The sequence below is a fragment of the Erithacus rubecula genome (genome assembly GCF_903797595.1).
Source record: "Erithacus rubecula genome assembly, chromosome: 3".
NCBI classification, from domain to species: Eukaryota; Metazoa; Chordata; class Aves; order Passeriformes; family Muscicapidae; genus Erithacus; species Erithacus rubecula.
This window is the reverse complement of record NC_136689.1, coordinates 88,786,598-88,806,874: the sequence shown is the minus strand read 5'-3', so window position 1 is coordinate 88,806,874 and position 20,277 is coordinate 88,786,598. Positions and strand designations below refer to the sequence as shown.

General features: G+C 37.8%; 1 protein-coding gene across 2 annotated transcripts in view; it reads left to right on the top strand.

Annotated features, from left to right (window-relative positions):
• AHRR (aryl hydrocarbon receptor repressor) overlaps nucleotides 1-17,457 on the top strand; it is an 81,998-nt gene extending 64,541 nt beyond the window's left edge. For both annotated transcript variants that reach the window (XM_079301765.1, XM_079301766.1), the window contains 7 exons: nucleotides 5,192-5,281; nucleotides 6,620-6,749; nucleotides 8,182-8,315; nucleotides 9,640-9,839; nucleotides 11,518-11,636; nucleotides 12,587-12,728; nucleotides 15,138-17,457. In XM_079301765.1, the coding sequence (XP_079157891.1) occupies nucleotides 5,192-5,281; nucleotides 6,620-6,749; nucleotides 8,182-8,315; nucleotides 9,640-9,839; nucleotides 11,518-11,636; nucleotides 12,587-12,728; nucleotides 15,138-16,257 (1,935 nt within the window). In that variant the 3' untranslated portion in view covers nucleotides 16,258-17,457. The remainder of the gene's footprint in view (nucleotides 1-5,191; nucleotides 5,282-6,619; nucleotides 6,750-8,181; nucleotides 8,316-9,639; nucleotides 9,840-11,517; nucleotides 11,637-12,586; nucleotides 12,729-15,137) is intronic.
• Nucleotides 17,458-20,277: the final 2,820 nt, after the last annotated feature.

The following is a 20,277-nucleotide window of genomic DNA, read 5'->3' as shown; positions in this document are numbered from 1 at the left end:
CTTTTGAAGTTGCTTTGTAGATACCAGAGAAATACATAAGAGTCCAGAGGGCTAAGAGATACTGTACTTGTTGAGTAAAGGCCATAATTTGATGTCACCAGATATAGTATTTCTGAATACTCTTTTATGCTGGTTTTATTTCAGGGTTCTGCAAGAGTTTTTTGGTTTGTTTTTTTTTTTTTTTGTTTGTTTATTTTGTTTTGTTTAGATTTGTTTTTGTGGGATTTTTTTTTTTGTGGTTTATGAAGAGAACCTTAGGGACTCAGAGAGGTTTTTGAGAAGGGCAACTATGAGTCCTAAAAACACCAGTGGAAAGAAATACTGATTCACTAAACAATGCAGTTTAAGACAGAAGACACAATTAACTGTCTGCATTTTCCTCCTAATATTCATAAGACATGAACAAGTATATCATTTCCAGAGTTTTAAAATAGTTACTTATTTAGATCACCAGAAAATGGCCCCATCCCACATAGGATGCAAAACCCACGTGATCCACTATTAAATGAAGCTGTTCCAGATAAACTGTGAGCCAACTGACCCTGGAAATTTAGTACCCAAGTTGCGTGACTTGAAAATCTGTTCAAAGCAAGGCATGGCTGCAGGCCTTGACTGTTGTACTTTAGTATCCATAGTAACATGGTCTCTGGAGACTTAATGCTAGTGAATTTTCCTTTATTTCAAGGAGGAATAATAAGAGAAATGTGCATTGGAACTTGTTCTCTCTCTTTTTTTTTTCCCTCCTCCTTATTTTTACTATGCCATGACCTTGACCAAAATATCTTTGAAGTATTTTCTGGCTGATTTTCTGCTATGAGATCAGGAAAAAAAAAAGTCAGGATATATAAAGGATCTTGCCAAAGGAAGTCCTATCTTCCTCAAAATATTTGCCTTCATTCCCAAAGAGAATCTCTTGACTAATAAAATTTAAAAAAACTTCTTAATGGAAGGAACTGATAACTTTCATCTCACAGCTACTGCAGGCAGCAGAATAATATCATACTTTCTTTGAACTGACAGATTAATTGTTTTTATGTTTCAGTAGCAGGTGCAGCATTTCGTGAGTACATAATTGGATGTACATGTTTTTTTCAAAAGAACACAGACCCCTATCTGGTGCCAAGCTCTCTTTTTTAAAATTTTTTTTTCATTTGGGAAAAAGGTCCCACATGATTTCATTTTTTAAGTACAATGTAGAAAACTCATGTAAGTGTTTTTAAAAAGCCAAATACAAACAAACAAATGTTCACAATACATACTTAAGTCTGTCTCACATGTTTCAGCTATTATCCTGGATTAGAAATTCCATCTGTCATTGAATCCATATGGTTTACCAAATGTCAGTTTAAAACCATGTATTTTTTGCAGATTTGAAATTAGTTGTTTTTAGTTGCAGAAGTTTTAAAGTCCATACTAATACTTTTGTGTTTGTTTCTATGTGTACATGTGACCCCCTGTGCATGTGTAAGAATATGCAATATTGGAAAAGAATTTTAGGATGCAAGTCAACTTTACTGATTGAAACACACTTGTATGCAAAACAAATACCACCAACATTGAGTTGTGGGGTTTGGTTATTTCGCCCCTAAATACCAGAGCTCCATTTAGGCTTTCCATTATTTCTTCTGAGAAGATTAAACTGAAATGAGGAAAGCTGCCTTTACTCCTCTGTGCTGTATCCTCAGTGTTCAGGGCAAATGTACTTTCATTAGGGAGTGCAAGCTGCACAGGTATGAGGTTGGTCCATGTCCTCTTTCCTGTTTCATCTCCCCAGGTTATCCATTAGCCAGGCACAGGACTGCTGTGGTTCTGACACAGCACACCTGTGCAGCCTCCTGTTCACTGGGAATAAGAGAAAGCTATTGCTGGGAATTTTATTTCAATAACTGAGAATATACTTTGTTGTGCTGTTTAATATGAGACATGGTAAGTTCAAACAAAAAAGCTGGCAATAGTTTTCACTCATTCTCGTGGACTGAAGCTGTCTCTCCTACTCAGTCTAACAAGTCACTAGGCTTCTGGCCAGAAAAATGGGAAAATCTCTATGCAGTGTTACTGTAATGGATTTCAGTATGGAATTGTATTTGGTACCTGAGAGATTTATCTGAGAGGTTGGAAAAGGTGTTTCCCTACTCATTTGCAATCATCATTACTCTCTTGGGGTGGGTAAAGTGTTAGCAAACACCCTTCTCCTTATCCCCACCTGTGGTAAGTAGATAAGAAAAGTATAAATTCCAGCACAGCTCAGACTCTGTTGAGAGCCTTCTGTGTTACAGATGTTTGTTTTTCCACTGAACTACAGTTTAGGGTAATATTGAGAAAGCAGAAGAATTTGCAGGCATGGATGGGACTCATTGGTATAAAGTTTTACTTGATATCCAGCTTGCCTTTTTTTAATGTGTCTGAAGCAGCAGGTTTCCCAGCTAAAATGAATTTAGAGACATGGAATTTGTGTTAATCCTCAAGTGAGTCATGTGGCTCCATAAAAGTTGTTTTTGCACCAAAGTGGATTTTCCTTTCCCTGCTTTCAGTGCAAAGCATCTGATGTCTGCAGTTGGGGTGGTGAAAAGCAGGGGGTGCTTTTTTAAGATACATACCCTCAGGAGAGGACACCAGCACATTGAGAACAAACTGGAAACAAAGCAGGGCAAGTTTGGAAATCTCTTCATTTACATACATGCTTCAAATACACCCTTGTTTCTGGCTTAACCTAAACACGTGGCTCCTTGAACTTTTCCTCCACTTCTTCCCTCTTCCTCCCTTCCTCCCTCCCACCTCTTTCTTAATACCTCCCCCATCCTCACAGATGTAGTTGCCAGTACAGTGATCTGAACTCTTGAATATACACATGGTCCCATTTCCTTTTCCAAATTTTAGAAACTGCTGCACCTAGTCCAGCTTGACTCTAGCTCTGTGAAAAAAATGTGTAAAGAAAAACCTGCCTGCTTTCCACTGTGGAGGATCAAGTCCTACATTTTAAGGGTGGATGTCTTATGTATGTGTCTAGGCTTAAAGAGTATGTAGCAATATGTTGAAGAAGCCAAATTTTTTTAATAGACTAATTTATCTCTTGATTCATACAAGCATTCCTTGACAAAGGCAGATGCTCCTACAGAGGCTGGGAAACTCCAGCTTGCCTGCAGGACAATGGAGGGTACATTTTAAGGGTGTTCAGCATGCTAATGTGTAGGATTCTTTGATAATATTCAAATCTTGTGGTCATCGTTTAAACTTTTCCAGGTAGGGATTGGTGTATTTGTTTGCATAGCTTAAGAACTTTTTTAAAATTAAGCACATTTCTTTCGTTTTTAAAATATTCTTAACTTCTGCCTGGTCCAGTTTCATGGGCAGGACTCGAGGTCTTTCAGAATATGCACGGTAAGAGCCACAGACAAAAAGAAGCTCCCTTAAGTGTCCTAGAGTTATCTTTCTGGAAAATTTTAGTCTATCCAAATTAAAAGGCCTGCCAGATGTTCAAAATGTAATAAAATTCCTAGCATCACATCACTGATGGTTTAATTGTTGTGAGACACAAGATGCCAAAAATGCTTTCTTCTCTCCATTTGATTTTGGAAACATGTGACATTTACCATCCATGAGGTTCCTCTCAGTACAGTGAGAGGCACAGATGTGAAGATGCAGAAATTTTGGTATACAATCTTCTGGTTGGTGAGGTGCTGGGACAAATCTGGGCATTATTTAGAGCAAGAAATAGCACCAGTCGAGCAAGTCCTTGTGCTTGAAGAGTTGACAAGGATAACTAGTATTCAATACAGGCACAGCAAGGCAGAGATCACTCCTATTCTGCAAATGATCTGTACCTATGGAGCTGTCCTGGAGCAAACCAAGATTTGCCATTGACAGTTCTTAGCATTGCCTTATGGTTAGTGTTGACCTGGTTGGATCACTTGCTGCTACAGCCACTGAAGGCTCTCCACTACTTTTCTCAAGTCATTGTTCCATGGGTTCTTCAAGGCACAGAGCCTCTGGCCAAGTGTACCCCCACGGGCCACGTTTCCAAAGGTGCTCCACATTCATGATGGGAGCCAAACCTTCTGAGGAGGTCAGTCTATTGTGCACTGAACTCTTGAAACTCTGCCCACCATTGTCACAGTGGGAACCGCTTTCAAGCAGTCTTGGAAATCTGGTCCTTATTTAGAAACCAAAAAGAGAACCAAGTTCACAAAAATATGTCAGTGTATCTGGTTACTGAGCAATTGAAAATCTGTCCTCACTGTGTTTTAGGATTAACTCAGGATTAATAGGCACATCAGAAAATTGAGAGTAAGGTGAAGCAAGGATTATAATAATATAACTGTATTTCAGCAACAGCTATTTGAACTGCAATCTCAAAGACCTCAAAACCACCACATGAAAGGATCTAGACTGCCTTGGAATGCAAGCCTGATGGAGTAAAGTTATGTTACCAAACGTTTATCAAGGGAAGAGAGACAAAATTAGTCAGTCCTCACGCAGCATGATCTTAATGTTTGCATCATGTATTTAATTTTTTGATTTGTATTTAATTTAATCCTCAGTTTTGGATTTCTCTGGTTGCTTTCCTTGCATCACCAAGTGTGTAAGAATTAATTTAGCTCTTTTCTAGATGAAACATTATTTTATACCAATGAGGTATTTATTGCCTACATTTATATTCATTGCATTTATGCAATTATGCTATGTATGTATTTTTATAGCTGCTTAAGAAAAAGGCCATACCAAAAAATACAGATCCAGTTTTAAAATCATAGTTACAACAGTACATGTATTTAATTTTCCCTTTGGATATTATTATATTATATATATTATATATTTTATATATATTCTAAGCAATTATTATGGAATGTGCAGTTTTAAATTCAAAGGAAAAACAAAGTAGTTGACACTTGCTATTAAACTTTTAATTCTATGAAATAATGAAAAATATAATTACACAGACAATTAACCAGACAATAAACTAGTAATGTAATATGATTGTTACACTGTATTTAACTATCTTAACCTTTTTAGAAGAGAAAGGAAGCATGTTCCAGGTTGTTACTCATTTTTCATGTTAGGAAAGAATTTAGCATCCAACTTTTTGCAGTGAGTTTCTTCATTCCTAGGATATTCTTGAAATTATTACATTCATACTAATTTTATTCTTTATCTTCTGATTATCTTTTAAAGTATTTTATTTTCTTTTTTTCAGTCACTGAATGGTTTTGCCTTGGTGGTGAGTGCAGATGGAATGATATTCTATGCATCCTCGACAATTGTGGACTACCTAGGGTTTCATCAGGTAAAGATATTGAGAAGTACTTAGAATACCCAGTCACTGACATTGTATTGACTTGTCAATATACAAATTGTCAATATCATAACTTCTGCTATTATTTTTAAATGCAGCATTGTATGTTGCTGCCTTATCCACCTTATTCTTCTACTGCTGGTTAGACATACACTTACTGAAATAAGGTTATTTTACTATCTCAGACTAATTTTTTTTTTCCGCAAATCTGACAGGTGATGATTTACTTCTTGTAATTTCCTTTCATAAAGCTTTCATTAGCAGAAACATGATCCATTATAAAACCAAGATTGAGCTAGAAGCTTCTTTTCAATTTTAGTATAAGATGCTGCTTTTCTAGGCTGATTGTCTGTGTGTAATAAATACATTCTAAATATCACAGTCACAGAATTAAAGTCACAGAATAATGGAACTATACAGTTGGAGAGGACCTCTGGAGGTCATCTAGTCCAACCTCCTGCTCAAAGCACATTGAGCTAGAGCAGGTTGATGCAGGACTGATCAAGCTTTGAGCTTCTATGAGCCCTCTGGGGTCATAAACACTTTCCAGTGTTTACCCACCACGACTGTAATTATTTTTAGCTTATTATTAAGTCCCAGCTTCCTATGTTGCCATTTGTTGTCTGTTGCTTCTTGCCCTCTCACTTTGTTCTTCTGAGAAGAGTTAGGCTTTGTCTTCTCTTCCTGTGCTCATTTGGTTGATGTAGACAGCAGTATGTTCTTTCTGTGGTTTTCCCTTCTGAAGGCTGAACAAACCCTGTTCATGATCCTGTTCTTTCCTGGATGTGCTCCAGCTCTCTTAAGTGTCTTGGTAGCACACTCCTGGGCTCATTTTGATATGCTAATCTCTTTCTTTTCATGGGGTGCCCAAAATTAAGACAGAAATCTGCCTTTGCTGAAATTCCAGAGGTTACTGTCAGTCTATATTTACAGCCCACCAGGGAGCTGCCTTGCCCTCCCCAGATGGTATCCTCTGCAAACCTGCTGAGCGTGCATTCTATCCCATGATTCCTTCGTCAATAAATTAAAGAGGGTTTGTCCCAGCATAAATCCCTGGAGGAGGCCACTAGTCATCACTTGACAGTTGGATGTCTATTACTCACATTTACATATGTACAGAAGAGCTAAGAATAGAAAAAAAGTCGTCTTAGGATGTGAGGGGAAAAAGCAGATGTTGAGAAGCAGGGGCCTCTGAAACAACTTTCCTCAATCAAACTGGTCTGAAGTTGTCCTACACCTGCCATTATTTTAAGCAAAGTATCAATCTAAAGATAAGTGGCTGCCCCCCTACAGTTACTAATTAACCATTCCTTGCTGTAATTGTTTCAGACTGATGTAATGCACCAAAACATATATGATTACATTCACGTGGATGACCGCCAGGATTTTTGTAGACAACTGCATTGGGCCATGAATCCTCCCCAGATGTTGTCTGGACAGCAACTACAGTCAGAAACAGGTGGGATTGTGTCTGTTGATTGGAAACATAGGCACCACTGTACAGAGATGGAATTGAACTCCACCTATGCCTGTGCCACTACCATGTCAAGTCAGATTCTTCACTGGAAAGATGCATAAACAGCTAAGACCTATTTATTAATGTAATTGTCTCAGAGATGGTATTTCTTCATGATCCTGGGCATTTATAAGGTGGAGTGTGCCACTGGTGCTACAAAGTTGTTTCCTTTACTTTTCTTTAATGTGCCTACATGTATTCTTACACGCTCAGAATGAGCAGCATGAGTTCTTCCTACTGCCAAAGTTTTGTCCACAACAGATCAGGACATCAATAGTCCTCTCCTACATGCAAAAGGTTTCTGTACAGAACCACCATGGCAGCATCACTTTCTACCATTTGTTTTCACATGTAAAATGATGTAGACAGGAGCCTTGTGAAGAACAAGTAGGTTTAGCAGTGCACTTTTTCCTCTGAGGCTGTACTTCCCTAGGATGGGAGCTGGATGCCTCACTCAAGGTTTCTCCTACATGAGGTATTAAGCTGAAACCACAACTGCAAAACTTACAATCAGGTTGAGATTGTTAACCTTATAAAGAATTATTGATCTAAGCAAAATGTCTGCATTTCACCAGAGGGTGAGGTAGTAATTGGGGAAATAAATTGGAAGTATGGTCACCAGATGAGTGGGGAGAAACTTGCAAGAAATCCTTCAGCAATCTCTATGAAGACCTCAGGAACACAGTCATGAAACTTTGGTGGAACATATTGCATTTCCTGTAAAACAGTTTCTGTGTTTTACAAGAATCTTAAAAAAATCTGAGGAGCTTTGAGAGATTTTGTTGGAAGAATGCAGGAACCAAGCAAAACAAATGTGCACTAATTTTTTAAATAATAAGATTTACAAATATTTGGAATTTTTGTTGTAATGTATATTGGGGAGAATTTCAGGTCTTGAGTTCACAGTTTTGTATAAATACTTGTGTCTTTTGGGAAATATTTCAAAAACTGTGCACTTTACAAAAATCAAAATGAACATTAGCTAATCATCTACTATCCATTTTTTATTCAGCTTTTTTTTTCCCTAGGATTAGCATTTTTCCTTATTTTGTTCTCCTGTCTAATACATTTTCTATGATCTCTGATCTCAAAACCAGGAACATCTGTAACCCTGTTTTGCATCATTAAAAATCACAAAAACTCAGGAAATAAAGTCCAAATTTCTGAAGAAACTCACCCAAATCCCATTGCAGAACTTTTATTTTTCTTTTGGTTGAGCATGTGCAGATGTATCCATACATGACACCACTGAATATTCACCCATCCATAAAGCAATTTTTAGCAATTTCCGTAACAGCTTCCTCAATTGGCTGCAGAACATTTTCATTATTTCTTAGTGTGATCTGATATATGTTGCCTCCACTGTTGCTCCTAGGAGAAGAATATATTCTCAGTAAATTGTTCAAAGCACAAGAGAATGACAGCATGACAACAGATTATTCTTCCTTTTTAACTCGATGTTTCATCTGTCGAGTTCGCTGCTTGTTGGACAGTACTTCTGGATTCCTTGTAAGTACAACTTCACTTGTAGGCATGACATAACAATTTTAATTACCTCATATGAAAAATTCTTCAACATAAATATTGTGCAAATCCATGGACAGGATACACCTTGCTTTTGCTGTGCGCTAACAAAAAACATTTTAAAATAATTATTAATATGTGTAAAAAGTGGTGGGAGAAAAGAAAGTTGTAATATTTGAAACTGAAAGACTTAAAAAATTTTTATGCTTTAAGCTCTTTTCGACAATATCTGTCCCCAATTTGTACTGGGTGTAGCACAAGAATGGCAAGTCTGAATTTAAAGAATTCACATTTAGGTCCAAAGTATTTGCTTTAAGAAGAAGGAAAAAGAATGATCTGCTTTTTTTTTTTTTTTTTTTTTTTTTTTTTTTTTTTTTTTTTTGTAAAGAATCCTTTAATAATAAAACCTAGAATTAGAAAGTGTCTTGCATGCTCCATACTAGGAGCAGTTCATTTCTAGAAATCACTTATTTTCCATTTCCTTACTATAGACCAATGTTTCTACTTAGGGGAAACTCCAGCACTTGCAAAGAAAATGAAATGACCATCATGAGACAGGGAAATGCCAGTTCTGCCTCAGATGCTCCTTTGCTGGAAGGCTATGGGTCCTAACTGCCGACATTTCTGCATCCCTGCTTTAATCTCATAGCTCTGGAAAATGCCTTACTCCAATGGGCTGATTTTCCTCTGGGCATTTTTTGGTAGTTAACTGTTTCACTGGGAGGCAGCAGCTTGCTGTTAACTTGATCCCTGCCTTCTGACTCCATAGACATTTGAGGCAGGGACGGAGGGTTCATTCCAAGCTATGTGTTCTGTATCTGGATATCTTGGGCACCCATCTGCACAGTCCTTGGGCTGTGCCAGTCTGTACACTTCCCACAGAAAGTGCAGAGTGACAGGAAAGGAAAGAAACCATCTTTCTGGAGAGAACAGAGGATGGAAAAAATAATAGTTCCAGCTTCAGTGGCGTGCAGAGGAAACAACTGTTTGCACCACTGTGCATAGCCCATTCTATTGAACAGAACAAAACACAAAACTTCTGAGTACATATGAGAGAAAAAAAACCTTAACCAGCCTCAAAAGTCTCTTCTTACTGTTGATAGAACCTCCACCCACCCTGTCTCTGAAATGGCATAGTTTAAATTATATGAAGAAAATGAAATTCCTAGTTTTAATCCCAGATTCAAAACTGGGTTTGGGTGTTATTTAACACAGTCCATAGGTTGTATTAGTGTTTTAAATGTTTATACACTAAATGTTTAAGTTGTTGGTGTTTTGTTTTGTTTGTTCGTTTGTTTTTTAATACCAGACAATGCAGTTCCAAGGCAAACTAAAGTTCCTCTTCGGACAAAGGAAGAAGTCCTCATCAGGAACAGTACTGCCACCTCAGCTGTCCTTATTCTGCATAGTGGTACCACTTCTGCTCCCTTCTGTGACAGAGATGAAGATGAAAAGCCTGCTTGTGAGAGCAAAACACAAAGCTGATGACACAGCAGCAGCGAACACGAAGTATTTACAGATTAATCTTTTGGTGCTTAGTGAAGATTGTGGGCTATTAAGCATTTAAAAACTACAAATTATACTAAATATCTCTCCATTTAAAAACTCTTTCATAGAAAAGGGAATAATTTATCTGGATTTAACTATTGAATACAAAATAAATATAATACAATTACTATAATTATTAATTATTTCACATAATAGAACGCAAGATGATGCAATATATTGTAGATTATTTATAATACATGTTAAGTATTATATTTCAGTATGTAAAATTTCATATTAGAAATGGAACATTAGGATATCTTTCTAACCTTCAGAAGTTGCCAACACAGTAAGCCAGTCTACTAGCTGTAAAAGTGGAAAAGAAAAAGTATTTTTACTGTGAGGTTTCTAATTTCAGTATCTTCTGCTAACACAATTTGACTTGGCCATTTTGGTAACAAACAAAAGAAAAGGAAAACTTCAGAAAGCTAAATGTGTATGTGGGGGTGGGGGGGTTGTTCACAAAGAGTCTAATGTGTATTACTTGGTGAATGCATTTATCTTTCTATAGAAGTTTTATGAACATGTAAGTTTACAATTGCACTAAATGGCTTGGGGGTGATCATTTGGTAGCAATCACAAAAGATCAGGACAGATTGTGTTCAGACTCATCTCCTTCCTAACACTTACTTTTGTTACTCTCTATAACAGAATTTGTTGATGTTAGGGGCTAGGATCATATTTTCCCTGACTTGCTTAAATACAACCTTACAGTAATGAGCTCAATTGCTGTGAAGAAAAATGCTTGTCAGTATGACTGACATTATGGTAATTTGGCTTTTAATGAGATTATTCTTGTGTATGTATGGACTCACTATCCAGATGTATAATGTGGTTCTAGCACATACATCCTTTTGAGAAGAACTAAATTGTGGGAAGTCTGGTATCATGGACTATGCAGGCTTTTGGAATAGAGTTGGAATGGAATTTCTACTTGCTAGTTTTTCCAGGGATCCAAGTGAAATTGACTGATGATCAGAACTGAGTTCCTAATAGAGAGGTGCTTCACTACCTAGCTGGACAGTGGCCAAGGCCTGGACAAGAATGAAGCAACCATTTATTTCAGTGTTTCCTTTGGTTCAGGCCTGAAGAATGGTAGCCAAGGATGGTGGGCAGATTTAGTGTCTTTTTTCTTTTTCCCTGATGCTCTTAACTCAAGGAAGCATTTGTAATTCAGTGCTACAGACATTGAACCCCTTTCAAGCCCTGATTCTAGCATTTTAAACTAAAGATTGGAAGAAATAAATTCAAATCATATGATGCCTATTACAAATTGAAATCATACTAACTCTTAAATGCATTGCTGGTCACTGTGATGTATGTGCCTTGAACGTAGCTCAAATAGGAAGAGCAGTATTTGTCTCAATTTCAGATGAAATTTATTTTTCCAGATATAGTAAGTCATGAGCAGAATATTCCTAAACATAACTATTCCTCTTAATTGAATACAGAACTCCAATCACACACTAGTTTGAGCAACCAAATGATGCAGGAAAAAGATAATTATTTAGTGTTAGTTACCACATGTTTAAACCATATGCCTTTGCTGGTCACCAGCTTGAAGAGCATATCTTTTAGAGTCTGTGATTCTACTCCTGTCAGTCACTGACAAGGAATTTTCTACATTTTCTGCCCTCTACAGCTCCAGTTCAAAAGGCACTTCAGGACTGTGTGAAGCAACAGAATTATATGGAAGAAACAATCACCATGAAGGTGCCGCCTTCACTAATGCATTACAGATTGCTGAAAACCAAATCAAAGGTACTGCTAAGTACTTCTAGATTACATACAGTTAATGGAAAAAGAACCTTGTATTTTATTTTATCCTGATAGGTTTTTCAGGTTTTGGTCCCAATGCTCTCTTTCTTCTTCTTCTCCCTAACACCTCCTCTTTTAAAAAATAAATCTAAAAAAAAGTCCACTTCAAAAAAGAATACTGAAACAGTCTGTGATTTCAGAGAGGGCAGAAAATTTACAGAGAAATAAACAATCATGGTAAATAGTAAATAAATGGTAGTAAAAGAATACTCATCGTATGCTTGCCTAAAAGTGGCAGCACTGAATTTCATAAGTTTATGTGAAATCCTGATAATTAATAACAATATCTATCCTGCCTTGAAGAAAACTGGATGATATGTTACAAATGTTAGTTTTCCCCAAAGATTAGAAAACAGAGGAAAATTAGAGTGCATTGTCTTTAAAACTCATGATGTGCCCACATCTTTGACTCATGCTTTTCCAGAGCTTGGCTATGGAAAAAATATGAGAGCTTAGGCTCTATTTCAGATTTTACAATGGATAAAATTTTTATGGTAAATCTACCCCACTGGGCGACTTCATCTTGAGTGAACTTGTACTCAGCCTTCTGTCATATCTGCTGGAAATCTTTAATGTCTTTAAAAACATTGCTCTCTTATTGTTCAATTTTTCATGAATATTTTTTTGTGGGTATAGTATTACTACTACTGAGAAGAAAATATTAGAAGGAATGAGTAATACTGAAAAATCCTTGGTTACAGTTTAAGTGCCTTACTAGGCTTTTCAAATTCTGCTTTTAAGATGAAATTTTTTTCCTTTTGTAACATATTTTACCTTGTATTTTCCTACGTTGATGCTTCTAGGGCAACAAAGAAATCTTTGAACATTTGCAGTTTAGGAACAAAAAATATTTAATACTGCTTGAATTAAAAATGTTCTTTTAAATTATACAGCGAAGAATAATGGAGAAAATGGCATTTCCTTAGTCAAAGTACAAACAAATGAAGATCACTGGGTCTGGGTTCAAGCTAACACTCAACTTCTGTATCGAAGTGGTTGTTCAGAATATGTCCTTGCCCAACAGCAGATGTTAAAGTAAGTATATTTTCCAGTACCAAAAAGAAAAAGGAAAGGAAAATGATTGTATTCTTTTTGTATGAAATCTTTCAAAGGGCTGTAGTGACCTAAGAGAAAAGCTGAATGACAAAAATTTAATTTACTATGTTATGGAAAGCTATTTCTGTCTTGGAACATATATAATGGCTGTTACAATCCTAAACAATATTTATTTTCTGTCCAGCCTTTTCTTCTTCTGAAGTTGAGAATACATATAAACCAACACAGGAAGAAAATACTTAATTATTAGTATTTGCCTTCCTTCTTGTAAGACAGCTGAGCTCTTGTTTTGAGCTGTGTATGTGCAACATACACATACTCATACATAATCTAAAGATGGGTACTCATATTCATTGTATGCTTCTAGACAGATACATCTAGTTGCCTGTAGGCTCAGTCACGGAGTGTAAATCCCACAGATTTGCATTCAGAGAGGAATTCTTGGACGAGTTTTACCCTTTCCTCCCAAATGGGCTTTTCATCCTTCTCCCATGGGACTGTTCCAGTTCCTGTGGGCCTGTTGAAGTACCTCTTCAAGCTGGTCTGAGGGAAGAGATAAGAGAGTGGACTCGGTGAGCAGGGGTTTTATGCAGCCACCATCTGGACAAGTGTTAGAAATGTGGCTGTTTTCCCAGATTTTTTCCTTCAGAATGCCTTGCAGGTGGAAGAAATAAATGAAAAAGTCTTTGCACTCCTAGAGTAGATATTCCCTGCACGTGGCATATCTCCCAGGTTCCACTGAATAGCAGGGGAGCTCCCGCCTGAGGATGCTGGAACTTCTTTTACCTTTACTGGGATGGCACAAACATCATCTTGCTGTGTCAGGGAATGAAGATCTATCAAGAAGCAGATTAAAAGGGGCTGTTTATTTTATTAGTTTCTCTACTTCCAAATTGTTTTTGTGTGATAAAGCATGTTTATTTAGTTAGATTTTTGCTTTCAGAGTGATTAAAATCCTTCCCTTGTGCTTGATAGTTCCCACAGACTGAAGTATTACAAGAGTTGGCCTTGGTGGTTATATTCAGTACTGTTTTAGTCTGCAATACTTTGTATTTGCTACAACTTTTTTTTTGCTGTTTTTAAAACATGTACTGTCTTCCAGGAAACATAGATTCTTTTAGAGAATTTTCACTGGATACTATTTCATTGTAAAATTCTTCATTTTGGGGTTTGACTTTTTTTGACAATAGCATTTTGTTTAGTCCTGTGCTTCCCAATTTGATCATTTTCTGAGAAGCATGTTCTGCAGCAAACTTGTATCAGACCATTTACATCTCAATACTGTCAAAAATAAAAATGAGAATATTTAGGAGAGGATTGAAAATATTTAATGCCTCATAAAAAAAAGAGAGAGAGAGAGAGAAAATATTCTCTCATGGTGTACATTATTACAGTGGGACGTTCTCTCTTTGTAACAACATGGACTCCCTCTACTGGGAAACCCTTTTCTTGCACATTGATTTGATACCCAAGGAAAAAGTTCTATTGTGAGCTAAGAAAAAGCCTTTTAAACCCCATAGTAGCTCTTCAGGTTTTTATTCACAGTTTCCTGTTGAGATGTCTGCTTCTTGTTTGGAGAGGGATGAGGTGATTTCAGAGCACTTTATCCTGCAGAGTTGGGAATTAGCACATCAGTGAATTCAAGACCTAAATATCAGGATTGGGACCCCAGTTCTGAAAACAGCTGCTTTGGGCATGGAAGTGCTCAGGCAACACTCTCTGCCAGTGCTCTTGTTTAATGTTGAGTACTTCAGCTGGACGTCATGGAAAATTAATTCACTGGCCATCTTAGAAAACAAAAGGCAACATAAATTAAGTTAGACATATGAAACAAACCTACAGCCAATAAGAACATCTGTGACTATTTGGTTCTTTAATTTGGGCATTTTATTTCCTCTCAGCTGTGTTCTCGCAGTGTAAGACCCCCACGGTTCTTCCTCAAATCACTCTGATCAGAAAGCTCCAATTCCCTGTTAATAAAATATATCTTATTTAAGATATAACTTGTATTTTATCTCTAGAATTTTCTATGCACAAATATTATTTAGATATATTTTAAGGGAAGAACAAAAGTGTAAAGGAATTTCTGTATTGTAGTACAATATTTAGGTTTTATTGAACTGTGTGCCTGAAATGGAAAAGCAATGCATGAATTCAAATGAAGCAATGCCTCAGAAAGTTAGCTGTGCACACACATTGACACCCAGATGCAGGGACACTACTTTGTTCTTTCAACCAAATGCAAAGATTATGTGCACAAGAGTGTGAGAGTCTCATATGGAGGATAATGTATGGCTTGTAATGCATATTGAGCCACTCTGTATCCCAGAAAACAACCATTTAGAAATCTCTGATTGATTGACTTCTTTTTTCTACTGTTATTGAAAGGGAAGAAGATGAACAACTGAAGATACTAAGTGGTTTTGCCAGTTTGAAAGGAAACCTGGAGGGGCTTTCCTATAACAGTGCCATTGAGACTCTGGGCCAGTGGAAGCATCTTAACTGGGCAGCAGTGAAGAATGAACAAGATAATGTAAAAGTGAAGTTTGAGCCTCATACTAATGGTGAGTGTTTTACACAAGAGGAGCCTCTCAGTTCTAACACATCAGTTTTGGGCATTCAAAACAACTGCACCACAAACAATAGCTGGACTATAAGAAACTCGAGTTCTTGTTCTGTGAGCCAGAGAATGAACACGTGTCCAAACAGGAGAGCTGCATCATTCTACAACAGAGACCAAAATTTCTTAAATTTGGCATCAACTTGTCCTTCCCATTGGGGGAGCGCAGAAAGCGGCCAGTCTTACTCGGGGCTCCCACAGCGCTGTGCAGAGAGCTATGTGACGGACCACCTGAAGCTGCAGAGACCACTGATATCCTCAGAGTCTCTCTATGACACAGCCATTCCCTTGGAGACCCCCATCAAAACGGAGTACGACTCTGATTCTGAAAACATTGCCGATAACTACCTGCTTCCGCAGAGCCGAGCCTGGCCGGAGGAGAGCGGCTCGGTGAGAAAGCAGCTCTCCAGCTACCCCAACAGAATGCACCTCAAAACAGAACCGGACCTCTGCGAGCCAGCCTTGCCTTGCCAGAAGCCAAGGCACTGCCTTTACACGCCCCACAACTGGCAATGCATCATAGCAAACCATCCCAACAACCTGAGCTTGAACAGAGCGTGCAAGGGCTCCCGGAACAGGGAGGCGGCCCCGTTCCGCCCCCAGAACTCCTCCGTGTGTTTGGAAAGCACACCTGACCTGCCACACATGGCTTGTTACAGCCACTTCTACAGTCCCAGCCCAGGGGAGGAGAAAGAGCAGGTTAATGAGGTGTTCAAAATGCCGTGTGAATTTAAAAACCCCTGCTTGGTTCAAGCAATTAAGCGTGAGCCCCTGGATTCTCCACCATTGTCCAACAGTGGACAGAACAGAATACATGTGAGCTTCCCTGAAAATACATTAGCAGGCCCTGTGCCTCATAAAACCACTGAATGTACATTTTTGCAATAGATTTTATAACATTTGAAATATTTATAATGTTAAAAGCAAGAAGTTGTAGATTCTCTTCCAGTTGAGTTAAATGACTTACTAAAATCAAAAGCCAGTGAAAAGATTTTGTGTAGGTGTGTGTGTGTGTGAGAGAGTGTGTGTGTGTGTGCACCCATGTGTGAAAATAAACAGACACAGGTACACACATCCTATCCCCTGCTACTGCCCTTTTCTTAATGATCTTCAGAAAGAGAAAAGAAAGATTAAACCTCAGGCACAGAAAAATAACCATTACTTGCTGCACAGGTATACCTGATCATTCTTTATCACCTTTCCTCTCTTGTCTACATTTCATTAGCAAGGTCTAGCAATTTCTGTTTCCTTTGTTCTGCTTGTTTTTCTCAAGCTGATGTGATGCCTCTGTGCAAATCAGAAATGTCTATGGTCATCAGTATGGCAGTTTACCATAGGAGGTTTTGCTTTATAATTATTTTTCTACTCTTATAAGAAGGATCAGCTATTCCTTCACCCCAGCATTAAATTAATGGCAATAGGAAAGGGCTTCCCAACACAACTTCTTAATTTAAATGGATCGCATTAGTAAAAACAACAACTTGCATGAACGCATTAGAAATTATTTCACTTCAGACTGAAGTTACTCCTAGGTTTCTTGATAATATTATTGTTCTAGAACCCATATTTTTCCATTTCATTGCTATCAGCCTTTCATGTTGCTGCTGAAAGACTGAACAATGGGATGTAATCCACTTCTATAAATGACTTACATAATGCTGTTAAGTATATGTGAGAGCAAAGTATTTTCTGATTATTTTCTTTGCTGTTACTTGTAACATCAACAAAGAAAATGCACTTTTTCACTTGATAATATTTCTTTGACTGATAGCTTGTTAGATATTGTCACCTTACATCAAAACCAAATCCCACACTAAGATTATTTTTAAAAACATTCTAATTTCATTCCCAAAAGAAACTTTTAATGTCACTGAGAGGTGGATGTACACCTTTCAAAAGCACTTCAGTGCACTTTAGTGCTTTTGAAAACAGTGTGTATACTTTTCTTTGAACCCAGAAAATAATGTGTTTCCACAACAAAAAAAAAATAAAGTTGTATTTTGGGTTTTGTTATTGTTGTAGTTTGACTCCTGCACTAGCTTTTGTTTTAAAATTGCACTATTTCCACTTTATATCAATTTCACCTATATAACAACCACATCATTTTAAAAAAAGCTTAGATATATGTATATGTGCTTTTTGAAAGAAGCCCTGTAATTAATGTTTCCTTTTTCAAAATGTTATAAATAATTATAATGTTTTCCTTTATCTATTAGTCACGAAGGGCATGGGTTTACATGCCATGTAAATCTGCCATGCCAGATGAGTGGCATAAAATTCTCCCAAATGCTTTTAAATATGTGAGATAAGTGAAGTTTTCAGGTAGTGCAATGGTTCTGCACCTGGGAGGCTGCCCCTTTCCAAGAAGACTGACCATCTTTTCTGATAGAATTTACTGCCTGTAGAGTTGGCAGGTGTAAAGACATACATTCTCTGCATGTTAGTGCTTATGAACTGTGGTATGAATTGCTGCACAAGGGACAGTAAAGAGGGGCAACATCATCTCACCTGTCTTGGGTTCAATCTGTCATAGTCCAGCTGACCATATCCAAGCCATGAGGATGTTTCCTTTTTTGTGCCCAAGGTACATCAGCTCCCTGTTGCCCCTGTGCTGCCTCTGGTTTAAGACAGCCTTGATATCCCTGCTTTAATACTCCTGCCAGTGGTTGCAATGTAATATCAGACCCCATTCTGAAGTGAGACTGCATTGGTGGTATTTACACTGCTCTCCAGCACCCCACTGTCCACATCAGAAAAATTCAAGCCAAACTGCAAAAATACTTGTGGGCAAGCAAACTTGTTCCTCGTGCAGAATGAGGCTGCCATAAATCAGTATTGCTGCACAACCTCTGCCTCACTAATTCATTACCTACAGAACTACAAGCAGCAGTTCTTTACACTCTGAGAGTTGCTGTCATAGTCCTTTGCTTGGCATGCAGCAGTGTCACTGCTTATGTGCTGGTGCCAGACACTTTACTGTGTGCTTCAGAGTAGACCCTGTAATATTCTCCAGTCCAGCTGCTTGTGCAGCTGCCTGGCAAAAACGAGACGATGGTAGACAGGGTAGTGTGAGAATAGATAGCTGGAGGTAAGTGGAGGACACACCAGAATGATCTCTGAAAAGCTGCTTGTTTAATTCCACACTTGGAATCACTGTCACACCCCTCTGAATGAGAGAGAGTACCTGGGCTCGGTTTCACACTGCCTTGCACTTTGTCACATCACTTGCATTGATGAAGTGTGACTGTAAAACACTGTTATCTTCATTTGGACATGCTGCATTTTGCACAATGGGAGTGGTTACACCAGGTGCAACTGTGTAGAGGACTATGCCACCTGAAGCCTTGTCTGTGCTTAGAAATATTACTAGTTGTGACTACAGGGGGAGAGCTGTACCAGCCAGGTTTCTCTCTTCAGTGCAGAAGCAATTTATACTAACAACAGAAATTCTCTAAAATTCTCTCTGTTGCAAAATTCATTCTTTTTTATTGACATAACTCTATCCATGCTCAGGCTTTCTTGGCACATAGCAGTTAGAATTATTTTTCTCATGTTTCCAACAAACCCAGACATATTTTATGTATCTTGATCGATATTATAGAGTAGATGAAGCTTCTGCATGTAAGGGAATGTGATCTGACACAAGAGATGTAATAGGCTTCTAGGTGGATGGATGAATGTGTGATTCATAAGTGAGGTGTCACCTTCTGACTCCCTGCTGTGTAAATGCAGTAATGTTTGTTTCCTTATTATTCCATAAAGTCTGAAGCCAAGGAAAGCACACTTATCCCATGCATCACATTTGATTTTGACCCACTTAATTTGTGGCTGAGCTCTTATTTCAGGTCTCACACACAAAAAAATGTAGTATCAGTTGAATTTCTTCTAGTTTAAATTATCACACATGCAGTACAGAAGTCTCCCAAGAACTGGGCTTATGAAGAGATCAGCAGTGTATTCCCTTTCTGGACAATTGTTAACCATTGTTGGTAGCAAACAAAAACCAGTTCCTTCTAAGTATTTGGAAAGAACAAAGGAAATAAATGCTTAAAATAATCTCTTGCCATTTGTGTTTAAGGAGCAGATCTACCTTCATGCTTTCCCCATGATATGTGCCCTGGATTGAGCTGAGATTGAAATCTGATATTGCGCTGTACCCTGTTAAATTACCACTGATTTAATCATATAAAACTTTCTTGTATGCAGACATTAATGACCCCCTTGTATTGACCAATAAATAGGATGAAAGACAGAGCAGTTCTTTAAAATGATTGCATTTTCTTAGTGGCTGTTGCTGCTTCGGTATTATTCTAAAAACTAGCACCAAGAAGTAGAGTTTAAGATATTTTCAGTCACTGGTGTTTAGCTTTTAGTCTTAATGAACCAGTATTTGTATCCCTTCAGCACAACCCTAAATCCTATTTTAGAAACCTACCAAGGCATTTATTGTAGAAACAATAAAAGATTATTCTTGTAGAAGAAATGCCTAGTCAAATGGTTGCCTAATAGGAACTTGGAGCGTTCAGGCTGAAAGAAATGCCTGACTGATAATAGTATTCAAACTTCCTCAGCCATAAACTCTCCAGGGGTTGAGACAGAATGGACTCATGAATTCCCTGATCTTTGGAAAGGGTATATTTGGTATGGAAAGTGAGCAGCTCTAAAAGCTGTGAGAAGGTGTCTCCCCCTGTGATGAGACTTGGATCATCCCCTCTGGATGAGACTTATCAGTGCTAAAGCTGATGATTAAGGTCTTGAATTTGCTAAGAATGTGACCTGATTTCAGCTCCCAGTGGGCAGCTGTTGAGCACTATAAAATACTAGTCCAACACCATTGAAAGCTACTACTTTTACTGAGAAACAACATGATTTGAGCTAAGGATAAGCTTGAACAGCAAAAAAGAGTGG